General features: G+C 41.6%; 1 protein-coding gene and 1 long non-coding RNA gene across 4 annotated transcripts; one reads left to right on the forward strand and one right to left on the reverse strand.

The window, feature by feature from the left end:
• Positions 1–267: 267 nt before the first annotated feature.
• LOC123070409 (F-box/FBD/LRR-repeat protein At2g04230) lies at positions 268–4,118 on the forward strand. Of its 2 annotated transcripts, XM_044493641.1 has the most exons (7): positions 268–457; positions 688–858; positions 957–1,055; positions 1,410–2,258; positions 2,347–2,514; positions 2,617–2,923; positions 3,813–4,118. In XM_044493641.1, exons 2-7 carry the CDS (start codon positions 796–798, stop codon positions 3,866–3,868), a joined length of 1,542 nt encoding a protein of 513 aa, XP_044349576.1. In that variant the 5' UTR covers positions 268–457; positions 688–795; the 3' UTR covers positions 3,869–4,118. The 2 variants fall into 2 exon arrangements, with proteins under 2 accessions (XP_044349576.1, XP_044349569.1); XM_044493634.1 differs by having other exon boundaries at positions 268–858.
• Positions 4,119–7,602: 3,484 nt separating this feature from the next.
• On the reverse strand, positions 7,603–12,142 carry LOC123182895 (uncharacterized). 2 transcript variants are annotated; one of them, XR_006492366.1, is made up of 5 exons: positions 11,798–12,142; positions 11,398–11,666; positions 9,543–9,626; positions 8,458–8,733; positions 7,603–8,348 (listed from the first exon to the last, which is right to left on the reverse strand). It is a non-coding gene; the product is annotated as an uncharacterized lncRNA (long non-coding RNA). The 2 variants fall into 2 exon arrangements; XR_006492364.1 differs by lacking the exons at positions 11,398–11,666; positions 11,798–12,142 and having other exon boundaries at positions 7,606–8,348; positions 9,543–9,863.
• Between the last annotated feature and the right edge of the window lie 4,139 nt (positions 12,143–16,281).

Here is a 16,281-nt window from a genome sequence, read left to right on the forward strand (position 1 = left end):
GTTTGAGATGCTTTATACTTTCAATAAATTTTTATAATAGATATGCTATTTTTCAAAAAAACACGTCTAAACACAACAATAAATATATTGGTTTACAATTATAAAACAAATGTCCAGCGGCCACATGAGGCGAGGTGGTTTGCAACCCAAGCCCCCAATCATGCAAATGCAGCGACAACCGCTGATCAATGGATTCGGATGAGATAACATCGATGTCCATACCCACCCGCAACAGTAGCGGCGTGCGATTCTCGGCAATCTTCACAACTACCAAGGGCCAAGATCAAGCACCCAATGTCCACCACGATGAGATTACCAGGCCACCTATCCAAGGGCATCTCCATGGCGGCGACCCATGACCAACTGCCGTCGTCCCGACATAGCCTCGTGGGCAGGAACCCCTATTGGCTCCCCCTCGAGGCACCACGCTGCCGCCACCGCAAGGTAGTCGCCCAAGGTTAGTCGCGGGACCTACTCGTCAGAGGGCATGGTCATGTCGTCCATCGTATCACTCACTCATACTCTATTCTCCCCGCAGAACATTTATATGGCATATTAATGTACAATATTTTTATAACGGACCATGCTAAGGTTGCGCATTTCAAAATTTTTTTTTGGTCAAAAGCTTTTTCACTTGTTAGCTTTTTCGGGCTTAATGATTGGTCAATGGTGGTTTTATTAATTTAGAAAATTAGAGAGAAAATATATGCTAGTATGCACCTCCGCTTCCAGTAATTGCAAAGCGTTGCCCCCTGGCACCAAGAGGGGAACGTCGGTCGGAGGGGAGCAGCAGTGATGGCCGGAGCCGAGGAAGACGAAATGGCTCCTCCTCCTCCTCCTCCTCCTGTAGATCCACAAGTGAGTACACTATCATCCTCTCTCCTAGGTTTTCCCATCGATCTGAGGAATCCCTTTCTCGGTTAACCTGCGGTTCCTCCCTCGCTCCCTCCCTGCAGCAACCCATGGAAGCGGGGCCGGCGGCCAAGCGGAGCAGGTCGGAGCACCACCACGGCGCCGGCGACGCGCCGTCCTTCAAGATGGAGGACCTGCCCGTGGTAATTTCCATTACGTCTCCTCTTTTTCATCTTCTAGATATGCTGCCTATCCGTGTGTTCTCCAAGGACCACAGATCTGGAATTTTGGGACATAAATGACTGGTGTTTTGCAGCGTGGGGCTTCCACTGTTTTAGGGCATCTTTCTTAACTTGTTTTCGGCGTCAATAAGACATTAACTTGCCTGAAAGGATCATGAGGGACCAAGTGAAACTGCAGCAAAAAATAAATAAATAAATTGCAGTTTCTTTCAGGTTTCTATATATGCACTTTCAGGTCACTGTGTCTACCTGTTATAATGTCAGTTCTAATCAAAATTCAACCGTCCTGAAAATACATATCCTTTCTTGTCCCAGGATGTTCAAGCTGTTATAATGTCGCTTCTGCCACTGAAAATGGCTGTGAGGACAAGCATTGTTTCAAAAAATTGGAGAATGCTCTGGACATTCTGCTGTAATTTATCTTTTAAAGGCCCACGTTATCTGTGTGAGAATGATACCAAAATACAACAAGCGAAATGCATTGAGACAGTAAATTGTGTTATTCAGCAGCATAGTCAGATAGGGATCAATAAGTTCAGCATCAAATGTGGCCTGTTCGAGGAGGACTCTGTTCATCTCGGCAGGTGGATTCGGTTTGCCGCCTCATCGAAGGCAAAGATAATACATCTTGATCTGAGGTTCAAGGATGTGTTTGAAGAAGTAAACCACTTGCATCTTGAGGCCTTATTAGATGCTCAAGGTAGCTCATTTGTACGGTCCTTGTTTCTTGGAGGTGTTGTTATAAAGCCACACTCAGCAATATGTGGCTTTACAATACTCAGAAGGCTTGTTCTGCAATCAGTCACGATATCCGGAGACTTTACAGGCTTTTTGGCAAATTGTGCAGCACTTGAGGACCTAGAGATGATCGAGTGCTCCGGTTTAACTGATTTAATCATACCACAGCAACTTGATAAACTCCAGCATTTGCTAATTGATGGAACGGAAGTGGAGATGGTCGAGTTTTATGCTGCAGATCTTTCTCATTTTGAGTACAAAGGGCAAGTGGTCCCCATAGTGCATCATGGTTGCTCAAAATTAGAGAAGGCAACAATAATGTTTAGTGGCAAGAAAGGACTGGCCAAGGCATTCACTGCAGTTCCAAGCATTTTGCCAGTGAAGATATTAAATGTGCAATCTGTTGCTCTATCAAAATATTCACAGGTTAGTTGGATTTTTTTATCTTATCTCACGGTTCTTGAAAATTATTGTTGCTGTCAACGTCATCTTATTTGCCCGGGTAATGTTTCAGTTGCAGAAACTGCCAACAAGACCTGACGGAATGTTTATGCATTTGAGGCACATGACTTGTAGAATAATTGTCCATTCAAGACCACAAGAAGCCAATTACGACATTGAAGTTCTTCAAATGGCCTATTGTTTGGATGCTGCACCCCAACTGGAGACATTGCAATTGAATGTGAGTGTCGTTTTATTTATTAAGAAATATTAATATTCGGACCTTGAAGAAAGAACTGTACTTTGATTAGTTTGAAAAAATGATCGCAAGCTTCCAATGCAGATGTTCTATATGTCATCCAGTGGTGTGTGCAGTGCTGAGGTGGTGGGTATGCGCCGGCATGATCATCTCAAGACGGTCTTCATGAGTGGATTTCGCTGTTACAAGGCTCAGATTAAGCTGGCGTGTTGTATCTTGGAAAATGCTTCTGTTCTTGAGAAACTGACAATAGAACCAAGGATCACAGGCGTAAGATATCTGGATGATAATACCGACCTGCACAAAATTTTACCGGGGGTCTGTGAGTGGGCGCAACTTACCTCCGAGCGTTTCGATAAGGTGATCAGTGTCTCAGGCGCTCCCCTTCACAGTGAGTAAACCAATCCTTTTCCCATTTGTGTACTATCAAGTAATCCTTTTCCCATTTGTGTACTATCATATTTCAGTGTAGCTGGGCGAATTTTATTCGTTCATGTAATGCTTCTGTAGTGACTGTTTTGGTTACTATTCGTGGCTTTCCGCCTTTGCCTCTCTTTTATTAGAGAGAAAAAAGAAAAAAGAATCTATGTGTGTCCAATGCATCTGTTCCTTTTCCTCACTTTCTCATCACGCCTTGCTTCAACCCGTGAGAGGATTATCTGGTGTGCTAGTATTGGAGCTACTGGAAGAACCCAAGTCGTGAAAATTCAAACAAACTTGCATCTGTATATGTTCATGTACATTTGCAAACTCTTGAAAGAAGTAAAGCTGTTATGGCGACTGACTGGTAACAAAATTTATACCATAAAACCAATGTATCGTTGGCTTTCCATCAGGGAGTTCAAACCCCATATTCGGTCAAACTCTGGAAGGTAAAATTTCTTTGGAGGATCAGGATTTTTACATGGCAGTGGCAGGTTCTCCATCATAGAGACCCCATGAGAGACCAAATACTTCGTAGACATGGGCCTACAGATGAAACATGACGCTGTGCGGGGAAACTGAAACAACTGATCATCTTTTCTTTTGCTGTCCCATTGCTATTTTTTGTCCTGTCTTTCATTCCGGACTTTTTGGGTTGGAATTGACGCCCTTTGTCAGTCCAAGATATGATTACTTGGCTGAAATATGATGCGACTGGGAGCACCGATTATCTATCTTTGATTTGGGATTACTTCTATTTAGTGGCTCTCTGGGACATCTGAAATAATGTTATCTTTTAGCGCAAGGCTATCAAGCATCCAACCGACACTCTCTTTTGCGTATTGCTTTTCCTGCAGCAATGGATGCTTCTTCGGCCCAGCAAGACGAAGGATCTCTTCAGCACCACCACTAGCGAGTGCCGTCATCGCCTCTGGATTATTAGGAGTAGATCTTTGTGGGATGCTATCTTGCTCAAGTTTCTGTAATCCCCTGGCGTCTGTTTTACCTCTCACTGTATCCTGATCCTAGAGGGAATTGGTTCTCTGTTAGGGAGTTTTGCACTGTGTTATCTTAACCGTGGTTATTCCTATATGTAACTTTCTTTTTTGAGAAACTATTAATATCGTATTTGTATCCCCAGTAAACTTTGTTACCTTTTGTTATCTGAACTTTGTTATTCCTGCTCGTCTAAGAAAGGACGAATATCCATTTGAAGTATATATATGCGGGTATCGAATCTTTGAGCTGTACAAAACATGTACTTAGTGCGCTTTGGCATTGCAATGAACTCAGTGGTTTGTTCGAGTGAATATGAACAGAAATCGTGGGGTTGCCCTGCAACAAATGTCGCTGATCACCCGGTTCACCCCGTCTACAACACCTGAAAGATGAGGATGATGAGAGTGATAACAGCTTCGCCAGATCTGCGTCCCCAAATCAGAACTAGGTAGGAAGTGCGGCTTACCGCACCCGGCAGCACCGCTGCCGGGTACAGTCACATCCAATTCGATAATAGTCATAGTAATTGGAGGATTGCAAATATAAAAGCTTATTGTTCAAGCATGCAAACAAAGTATTTACGGTTGCGAAAAGAAATTAATGTCATTGCCAAAAACGTATCAGTCCAATGCAGCAATTTTACCGAGCATTTCAGCCAAGCAATGCCAAAGGCAAGGCAACCAGATATACCAAAAGCATGGGAGCATTTTTCTTCCAAAAGTAAGCCAAGACGGATCATCACTAAGTTTAGAGCAAATATACAAAGGCGTTTGGGCAATGACATTTAATTAGAAGATGCAACATTTCCAGAGTTTCTTAAATAATTTGAACAATGAAACATAAGTTTCAAGAAAAAGATTGACATGGAACTGGGCTTTGGAATGCTCTGAAGGATAAACATTTAATCAACATATATGAACCGTCCAGATCGACATATACTGACTTTTCTCTTCTTAAACATATGTGATCTGCTATGCACCATAATCTCCAACAGAACTTCGACATATATAAACATGTCTTGCTTCAGTAAACAGATTAAGTAGCCTGCTTGGATATTCATACCTGCAACTTGGGATCTGCATGGCAACACAAAAAAACACAAGAAAATACAGGTAATGAGAACATTAATCATGGGTACGCTACTGAATGAGAATATTAATATATTTGCTTTATTTTTTTGTTCTGTTTTCTTGGTCCATGTAAAAAGCGGTGGCTTGAATATGTGTGACAACACAGAAGACACAAGCAAATAGAGGCAATGACCTCCCCAGAGGGACTCAGAGTATCAAGCAGATCTCTTAGTCACTCTTCTCTATATAGTAATCAAAGAAAGAAAATTATATTCTTGGAATTAAACCTACTGAAAGAACCAGGGAGCAAAATGAAATGTTTGTAGCTTGCGGATTTAGCTATCTAATATAACATACATTGCACTAAACTAAATATATGCCTATAGCTACATAGTTCTAAACCAAATGATATCATATAACCAAAGTTCTCGTGACTATTCTAAATTGTCTTGTTATCAAGGATGGTCAAAGAATACTATGTTATGGGCATGTAAGATGTACGAGTTTGCAACACAATTTAGAGAGAGGGAGAGAGTGAAAAGCGACATCACACCAGTTGAATGGGACACGAGGTGAGGTAGGAAGGAGCAGCGCCCGTTAGGCCGGGCTTGATCCTGCTCAGTAGAGGGATGGAGACATTAGAGCTCACGGATTTAGACAGCAAACGGTTGCACTCCGGTGCGGAGAGGCAGACCACAACTCAGACCTGCCTTGTGATGCATCAGTGTTTTACCCCGGTGCCACTGCTCTGTATTGGGAGGGGGTCGCGTGCCCTTTCCTAGAGAAACTTTCCTCCATCACTGCCTTGTGATGGTTCTAATACTTAGTGATATGACCTATCTCCACAGCTCATTAGATAATACCCCATTGTGTGCTTGTAGTGCTTAAGCTTGTCACCACGGAAGGCAGTGCCTCTTATTGCATCTATCAAATGATATAAATCTATTGCATGCATTATAGAAAAAATAGAATCAAATAAAGCATCAAAATGAATGCACCAGAGAGGAACAAAACACACACCACAATAGGACAGAAAACATATGTTGTAGGCCTGGGGTGGGGTTATGAAACATTATGTTTAGGCCTAGGTTGGGGAAAGGCAAGGCAAGAATGATCACCTCAGATGGAAAAGTGTAGCAAGGCTTCCAATTATTGGATAGGCAAAAGATATTGTGTAACTGCAGTGATAGATACAAATCAAGGCCGGCGAAATCAAGGGGTCGCAAATATAATCGCAAACAAAAAATTACATTCCAGCGTGTATTCTTACCAGCATCTGATCTTTATATTATCTTCATGCGACAAAGAACCAGAAACCAGAATTTAGTAACAACGGCAAATACACAACTATAATCTATTAGTATTAGGAAAGGGTGTCATCCATCATTATCATTAGCCACCAATACCAACCACCAAATATATCTATACCTATTATGATCTTTGCTTTGTCACATATAAAATAATTCTACACTTGGAACATGTCCATATCTTCTCATCTATTTTTTATGCCAGTACATCGGTTCTGAATCCATTCGACAATAATCAATACTTAGATTGCATAAGACCTAAGTAAAGAAAATTAGAGAGGAGAGGAGGTAAAATCAGTTACCTGAATACCCAAAAAACCTGTAGCCAACTGAACCTTTGCCTGCTGGAAATGCAAGGCAGCAATCCACACCCAGATTTGTACCTGCAAAACAAAGCTCAAGTATTTTGTTTTAAAAAAGAAACATGAAGCATCTCGCACAAGTTTCCAATTACCCATGATGAAGCCTTAATAAACTAAAACAACTCAACGTATTATTATCAAAGTTTTTGATTTTTTTAGGTAATCAAAGTTTTAGACATCCGGCTATACCACCAATGTAGCCCCGCTATAGCGGTTTGAGCAGGATGACATTCATGCACATATATCAACTAAAGTTATGAAATAGTCGATTATAGCCTTGGTGTGGCTAATTTTGAAGACCGTCGCTATTTGGCGTAGCCTGCTATTTAAAACAATAATAATTATGTGAAAAATCGTAGGTCACCCTATAATAAAAACATATCAGTAAAATAAACAAAAATGTAATAAAATGCAATGAACATATTTGTTATCCTTTGTATCAATCACGAGTAGACCGACTATGTTTGAGAGATATTAAAAAAACTATCCTGGTTCTCTTGATCAAAGCCTGGCGAAGCTAGGCCAGGCAGGCTATGTTGGTCTTTTTTTTATCGCTTCATGAGCTGAGTCGACATGGAAGCGAACAGTTGTTTAGGATGCAAAAGGATTTTGTCTAATCTAAGGTGAATTTTTTATTGAAAGATGCTCAAAAGCAATTAGATTTAGGCACCAGTTTCCTCCCATATTTTTTAGCGTCAGGTTGGGAAACTTCGCCAAGAGCTTTCAGGACTTACTTTTCTTCGGATGAGAAAAAAGGAAAACTGTGGAAAATGCAAGTATTTGGTGCAAAACGTTATATCACAGAATACAGAAACTTCAGGTGTCTATAAATTAATGTGCTTTTTAAAAACAAAACATATTAGCTATTGATCATAATTTGATAGGAAGCAAACAGGCTGCTTTCTTCACAATCTTCCAAAGAATGGCATCTTTTTCCTCAGAAAAAAGGAAGGGAAGACTGGACTTGTTATTTTTCCTGCTCTAAAATAACTGATAGTAATATTCCACAATACAGATGAACTCAACTGACCAAGATCACACATTTTGACATAAATGATAGTATGTACACCAGAATTTCAATAAAACAGCAGATGTTTCTTCATGCACTTTCTCTTGAACTCACACATGTCTTCTCTTTTTATACCATCAGTGCTCCGAGGAACTTGAGCCATTAGATTATTGAGGCCTAGGCAGACGTATGTGCACGACCTAAATGAGAGAACAACAGGCCTAGAGAAGTATGAGGAGCCAATGCACCACCTAGATCGATGGTGCCAAAGTGTTTGAGAAGCCTCGTGATCAGCACACCGGCAACGTACGATATCCCGGACAAGCTCACGGCGATGGTCAGGTAGTAAATTAGAGTCTTGAAGTATGTCATGGCTCTTCTGTGGACATGCATGTCCCGAGCGCAAGCAGCGCGATGCAGGCGAGCAAAGCACCGGCGACGTTCATCATCTTGTTCTCCCCGTCATTGCTCTTGTGGAACGACAACCCGCAGAGCACTGGTGGAAGTGGCCCGAACACCATGTGTGACGGTAGTGCTAGAACCATGTGGAGCCGGGCTTTCGACCACCTCCTGAGCTTGAGCCAATAGTGGACGACCTTCTCATTTTTTCCTCGTTCATGTCTCGGATATCTCTCAGATCAGCAATCTGGTATCCACAAGAAAATGATATGTTAGTTTTTGGAGTTTTGGGTGTGAGTTTTTTGTAATGTTCAGTAAAATAATATGAAAATTCAGACAGGAGAGAAGTTTGTTACATTCTGAAAAATGAGAGTCAGTCCACCAATAAGGTTGGCTATGCCCAAGATGAAAGTAACTGACATGTTTTGGCGCCGCTTGATGCTGTTGTTCAAACACGAAGAGGCTGGTGACTGACTCCACTAAGCCTCAATACACTGTGGCTTTTAGTATATCACAATCATCCCTCTGTTTTTGCCTAGGAGCAGACGGATTCGAATCTTCAGAGACTGACAACACTACATCTGTTGTTTGAGGAATCCGAGAATTGGGTATGTCGCCCCTTCGAATGATACCTGGTATAGGGAAAAAAACTCGGTGATTAGATATACAAGATACATTTAGACGACACAGAAAAGAGAGGCAGCAAGTTTCACAGAATTGGTTGCTCTCGGAGATTTGTTTGTTCAGTACATGCATGTCAAACTTATCTTGATTAACTTACTGATGATGGGCATTATGGAACTGTGGAATAATAAATCTAAAAGGAAAATACTTTGGCCTGGTATGATATGTGTCACAGTTGGGCTGAAAAATGAGCCATTCTCTGCAATACCGTGAGCATCTGAGCAAATGAAGTTACTGTCAGACTGCATCTCTGAATAACAGTAAGTAGCTCATGCATGCATGCTGATCACTTAATCGGATCTACATTTCTTTGCCTACTTTGGCAGTGTACAGCTAAATGCCTGAAGCTACCACGACACAGTCAACAAACAGAACTCGCAAGTACTTTTTCTACAGTTAATTAGCAGATGGTTCTGAATACAAAATTCAGGTAACGGTGAATAATAGTAAGTAGCTCATGCATGCATGCTGATCACTTAATCGGACCTAAATTTCTTTGCCTACTTTGGCAGTGTACACCTAAATGCCTGAAGCTACCACGACACAGTTAACAAACAAAACTCACAAGTACTTTTTCTACACTTAATTAGCAGATGGTTCTGAATACGAAATTCAGGAAACGGTGCAAATAGGATCTAAAATTCAGGAAACGGTGCAAATAGGATCTAAAATTCAGGAAAGTAGTCAAAATATTTATGTAGCAAATTGTACAAGTAGCAGGAAGAAACAAATTAAATGTAAATAAAGAATAGCTTACCTTGAGTATAGGATTTTTCCTAAGAAGGCAGGCGAGATAAACACGGTATGTATACTCAGGAGCCGCCTTTGATGAATTAACAACCTAGCAACAACAGCAAAAGAACACATTGGATTCACAAATCATCTATTCTAGCAAGCCATGAATCCAACAGTTGAATGATCTCCTGAGGATAATGACAACAACAGCAAAAGCACGCATTAGAATCGCACACCACAAACTGATACATAGGGCTAATTAGTTTACCCAATCCAATAAACTCACGTAAGTGTCAAAAAAAAATCTGCTTCTCAGATAGTAGTGTCCTATGTTTTTAAGGCGTCCGTAAGGCGACGCCCCCCCCCCCCCCCCCGCTCTTTGCAAATATGCCCGCTTTAGGCGCCTAGGCGTCGAGGCGCCCCCCCCAGCGCCTTAAAGCAAAGCGTCGCCTTAAAAACATAGGTAGTGTCATTACAACAAACTACAGAATTTAGTACATCTCTGGAATCGGGAGAAAGTCTCATAACCTAAAATGGGCTTCAGTCTCATTATTCATGGATGAACACTTCTATAGCATTGACGATTAGTATAATATTAAGTAACTGTCAGATAGTAGTGTCGCAGAACAAATGGTTGTTGTCTCTTTCCAATCAAACGTATGCGTAAATTGCTTGAGAGATACAGTTAGTTGCTTGCTCAACAACAAAAGGGAAACCATATAGCATAGAGTCAGTTGCTTTCTCTGAAACAAAAGGGAAACCAAAAAGAAATCCATCTCACAGCTTACTGCTTGAATAATCTTGAGAACATGAGGAGACTTTAGTGTGAAGGTCCTTCACAAGGGCCCACTGAAACATACAAAGATCATCAGCGCCATCTAGTACTGGCGCAAAACATTATCATGTGAAAGTACTCTAAAACCTACATGTTGCATTTCTTCAGTACAGTAATTGGTCCACTTTTATCATCAATTGTATCGAATTGGCCCTTCAGATCCGCTAAATTTTCCTCATTGACTGCACTTGCCAATGCTTGAATAGGCAATGTTGCACAAAGAAACCAAATGAGAGTACACAACAAAAGGACGGTGTGGTGTTTTTAGGAGAAAAGGCTCGATGCAAAGGTCATACTCATGGAGTAACAACAACAAGAAGGTTCTAGCAGTCCACTCCATGGAGTAACCACAATAATAACATCCACTGGAGAGTGGCTGCGTAGAGAGTGAGAGGCAAGCCTGAAAGTGTGTTGCCGAGCCACGGTGGTGTCCTTGCAAGGTTGTGGCTAGCATCCGTCTATTCAGACACTGCTTATTAATTGATGTACATATAATTAGATAAAAGAGAATACTGCTTAGGAACTATATTCATTCTATGAATGGCAGTGTGAATCTCTGTCATTAAAAAGGAACAACCTGAGATATTCCCATCCTTTGTCCCAGTTCCAAAGCTCTCTTGCCCATACATACCTGCAGATGTGGACAATATGCACATTTCTTTTGTTGTATTGTCCAGAACCAATTAAGCAGTCCCTAATGCTGGAAGGATTATAGGTGGCAATAAACCCTGGAGGTAACAACCTTTGTTGTGAAAGTACTTGCTTTATTCTCAGTGCGGAAGTGCTAAAAGTATGGAGAAAATCCTAGTATACCATGAGTTATTGGTTACTTATCAGACCGAAGAAAGCATTCACACATCCAAGATGTCTGTTAGACTGTTAACATAGAATCAATTCAGTTCAGATTACTCCTTTCTGTTGATATAATTAGATAAAAGAGAATACTGGTTATGAACTATATTCGTAATATGAATGACAGTGTGAATCTCTCCAGCAGAATTATTAAGCGAATATTGGTTAGGAAACAAGGTTAAAAGCGAACCTCGCATATGATAATATTGCTATTCTTCTTTTCTTCTTCTTCATTTCCATTTTTTTTATCAGTCCGTAAGCGGATGAACTGAACAACCAAATCAGATTTAAGCAGAAATAGAACAATAGAGGGGTTGGGTGTCATCCAGTTTTAAACATCAAAAAACGGAATTTGCAAAAACTGGAATTTACCTAGCGATATTGGATGTCGTCCAGCGGAGGAGATGGAGGAGCATGTCCTGATGTCCCAATGGAAACTCCTTGATCTCTCATGTCCTTCTACCAAACACATAAAAAGTCCTCAAATCATCTCCAATTGACATGTCAATCAACAGGTTCTTGGCTTTGCAAGTCCTGACCGTCACAAAAGAAAATTCAAAGAGAAAATAGAGGGGAACGTGAGTTGTAACCATTGACAGAAGACGCTTGGGAGGGCCAGTGCGGCACAGCGAGCCGGCGTCGCGCGTCGGCAACAGCAAGGGCGCGTCCACCAGCCACGAGAGCCGAACTGGTCAGGCCCCGGAGGGCAGCTCGTCGCTGGGCGGTCGAGCCATTGTGGTGGGTGGCGGGGGCCCATACGCGGGGACGGGGACTTCCTGCTCCCCCGATTAACTCCCATCCGTGGAGCGGCGGCGGAGGCGGAGGCTGCGGGAGGACTAGAGGGCGGAGGGGACGGGGGACGGAGCGGCGGCCTGAGTTCGACGCCGGGGAGGAGCAGAGGTTGCGCGGCGGCTGGCCCAAGGCCACGGGAGTAGAGGCGACAGAGAAGTGGGGAAAGGAGGGAGAGTTCAACATTCTGCCTTTTATATGTCTGCGTCAGAAAAGACGATAATGCCCTCGGTGGGGCCTGGGAATTACAGGCGGTGGCACGAGCCGGAGCGCAAGCAGTGTTTGCTATTGATCCAACGGCCAGGACCTCCCATCTCGCGATCCAACGGTCAGGATCTCCCCATCTCGCGATCCAACGGCCAGGATCAATTTGGAAGCGCAATCCAACGGCTGAAAATCCAAACGCACGGGAAGGCTCCATTTTGTTCCAGACTCTAACAATGGGATGCGGCGATTGAGTCTGTCTGCGGGGAGTTTGAAATGCAGGATGTGACCCCAGACAAGGACTTATGTGGATTCTAATACTGCTAGCTACCTTTGTAGTGCAGATTGGCACAGAAGGTAGGCCAGCCACCACACCAGGCGTAATTTTCATTGAGATTGTGATAAAGTTCCATGGGAGTTTGTATATGTTTAGTACACACTTGTCCTGATGGTAGCTGATGGGTACATGTAAAGGGTTTAACCTCATTATATAATGGTGAATAGACAATGAAAAATGAAGTTCTTTAAAAAAATTCAGTTTTCTTAGTCCGGTTGTTAAAGTATAATTTACATCGTTACAACTGACTGAGTGCCATATGTGGTTACATCTGCAATGTTGTGAAATATATGGAAAACTCTCAACGACTACACTTTGTCACCTGGTGTGGTCAGGAATGTGTCCCCTTATTATAAGATCTAGTGATTGCTGCAACAAATTCTGAACTCTACTCTGTTCTGAACATCGAAGAGTAACAAAGCTATTTCGACTGTGGCTGGAGCACCAGAAGCAAAACCTAACTGGGTAATCTCACAGAAAAACAAATACACAGTGCACTGATCATCATACTGAAATTGAATGCACTATGTTTTTCTGTTGTGATCTCTATCACTGATCATCATACAGAAAAACAAATACACAGTGCCAAAACAGTAGTGTTAAGCGACTGTTTGCTCGCGGGGCTCCATATCTTGCTAGAGCTATATCTATCTCGCCTCTTACGAGATGTAGCTCTGGCTTTCCTACATCGCGCAGCTAATGGGCCGTTTCAGTAACGGATGTACACCTTCGATTTTCTGTTCGTTTCTTTCGGTCTGCTTCTTCAGTTTTCTTGGTTTTCGACCGTTTTTGTGCGTTTTCTCACTGGGTTTCTTTATTTTCTTATGGTTTTTTATTTGCGTTTCTTCATCATTTTTTTGGCTTTCTTTGTTTTTCGTGGTTTTTCACCGGTTTTCTTTGTTTTTTTCTTTTTTCTTTCAACACATGTCTACTTCACATTATACATTTTTCATCTACACATGGAACATTTTTGGATACATGTTGAACATTTTTCAAATACATGATGTACATTTTGTTAACTATATATTTTGAGAATATTTTTTATACATGTTCAACATTTTTCAGAAACATGTTGAGCATTTTTTTTAGTTGGGACGAAACATTTTTGTTAAACCATGTAATTTTTTTACATTGTATAAACATTTTTTACAATATTACGAACAATTTTAAAACCAGAATCTTTATATAAAACGTCATGAACAATTTTTAAATGGTATGAAACTTTGTTTATTCCTCGCAAACATTTTTTTACATCGTATAAATGTTTTCTAAAAATGTCACGCACATACTTTCCAAATACATGATTTTTTTTCACTGTCATGTAATCCTTTTGAGACCAACTAGATGTAGATGTTAACAGAATCCTTTGCCCAATTTCCAATTCACAGCACAGGCAAAACCTAAGTTTTTTTCCTATTAAGTGTTTCAGATCAAGTTTTCTTTATGTAGCTTGACCCGTAGATTTTCCTCATCAAGAACGTTCTAGTCTTGTAGGTGTGTCGGATCTGGATAAACCGGACGTGTCCTCACTAGTAGAAAAGGGGCAATTTGTCGTGGTTGTTGAAGAGAGTGTATTTTTCTCATATGCCCACTAGTAGAAAAGGGGCAATTTGTCCCGGTTCATACGGGCCTTTTGTCCCGGTTGTTGAACCGGGACTAAAGGGTCGTTACTAATGCCCTGGCCCTTTAGTCTCGGTTCTTACACAAACCGGGACAGATGGGCTCCACGTGACCGGTGCGGCAAGCCTAGGCAGGTGGGCCTTTGGTCCCGGTTGGTGGCACCAACCGGTTGGTGGCACCAACCGGGACCAATAGGCGTTCACGCGTCAGCATTTCAGGGGTTGGGTTTTTTGTTTTTTTGAAGGGGGGAGGTTGGGAGTTTTGGGGGGTTACTTTAGCTGTTTCATATATTGTGTTAGTTAGCTAATTATTAGAGAGAAGTGTTCTCTCTTATGTCCGTGCTTGGTCAACGCTACGTACTATATACATATAGAGAGGACTAGACACGCTAGCTAGTTAGTAAGCAAACGAAGGAAACAGAAGATCGTCATGAACATATATGCATACAGAGAGAAGTGATATCGACCACCTCTCCTTCTCCGAGAGATTGGTCGAACAACAAGTTCTCGTATATCTATCTGACACTACCGGCTACATATATACAATAATTATCTCTTACAATATAATCTCCTAATTATATATGAACACAGGATCCACATAGTATTCTTCGTCTTCAGCGATCACGTGGTCAAGGAAGAATGCCGCCAATTCCTCTTGAATTGCTCGCATACGATCTGGTGGTAGGAGCTCATCCCGCATCCGAAAGATCTAATTTGAAGAAGGGGATCAATACACACACACACACACACACACACACACACACATATATATATATATATATATATATATATATATGAATAAATGAAACTCAACACAAATGATGGTACTAAAATAAAATTGTGAATATTATTGCTTACGCACTTCATATTGTTCGTCAGAGTACCCCCGTTCACAGGTCGTGTGGCGGATGGACTCGCAAACGTAGTATCCACAGAAATCATTCCCTTGATCCTGCCACAACCACTTTACAAGAAATAGAGGTCAATCAAACTGATAAGCAAGCATGCCAAATGGTATTGATGAAACTAGCGCTTGAATCACTAGGAGAAGCGCGGAACATGCTACTATAGTACTTACTTTCGGGTGTCTAAATTGCAGCTTCTTCGGCAGTCCTGGAGCTTTTTTGGTGAATTTTCTCCAAACCCTGCCAGACAAAGAAAACAATTAGTTGATATCAGGAAATGAACAAAGTTGTTGATATGGTGGATAATGATCGATTTAACTTACTTCTCGAGCATTTGAGTCATGTCCGCATACTCCTGGGGATCTTTTCGTCTCCAGTCTAAGACGGTTACTAGTCCCTGCTCAAGCTTAATCTCTAGGAGAATATAGTGGAAACTGCGCACACATGCATAACTCATCAATTACATTACTATAACCTGGACTAATATATAAGGGAAACCGAATATGCACAAGACAATAACACTCACTTGAAGTTGTAAGGAAAGAGTATTATATCTTTGTTTTCATTTATTACCAACGATCGTAGCAAGTTGGCCTCGGTATCTTCGGCATGATATTCAACCTTAGTTGCATCTATGAGATTTGTGTTAATGAACCCAATATCACCGACTTGTCTTTTCTTCAATTCGGCAATCTTCAATCTACATAATATAGTGAGGATAATTATAAATACATGCAATGAAAGAGCTGACCTATATAGAGAGACTTAATGACAGAAGTAGTACTACTTACAGACAGTAGCAAGTGACTGTTGCTTTATCGAGGGCCTTTTGATTGAAAAACTGGAAGAACTCATCAAATGGAACATTCAACAGTTCAATTCCAACGAGGTCATGCTCCTCTCTAACTCTCAGCGTCAAAGTATTCCTCCCCCCAGACTCTCTACAGGTTTTCATGTACCAATCATGCAATCTTCGCATCATCGTTGTTAGAGATCTTTCATCTTTGACGAGAGGCTTCCCGTACTCGTATCTGTGTACCACCTCCAAGAAGTCATAATGTACATCGTCGGGCAGGTAATCTCCAAGATTGCTATAACCGGGCACCATCCTCGGATCATTAGCGACGATGTCGCTAGACACCTTGAGCGGGGGGCACGATTGGTTCGCTTGTTCGCCGAGCTGGGCAGTTTTTTCCTAGCTCGTCGTTCTTTTATCCTTT

Source organism: Triticum aestivum, chromosome 1A, assembly GCF_018294505.1.
Source record: "Triticum aestivum cultivar Chinese Spring chromosome 1A, IWGSC CS RefSeq v2.1, whole genome shotgun sequence".
In the NCBI taxonomy this organism is placed as follows: domain Eukaryota; kingdom Viridiplantae; phylum Streptophyta; class Magnoliopsida; order Poales; family Poaceae; genus Triticum; species Triticum aestivum.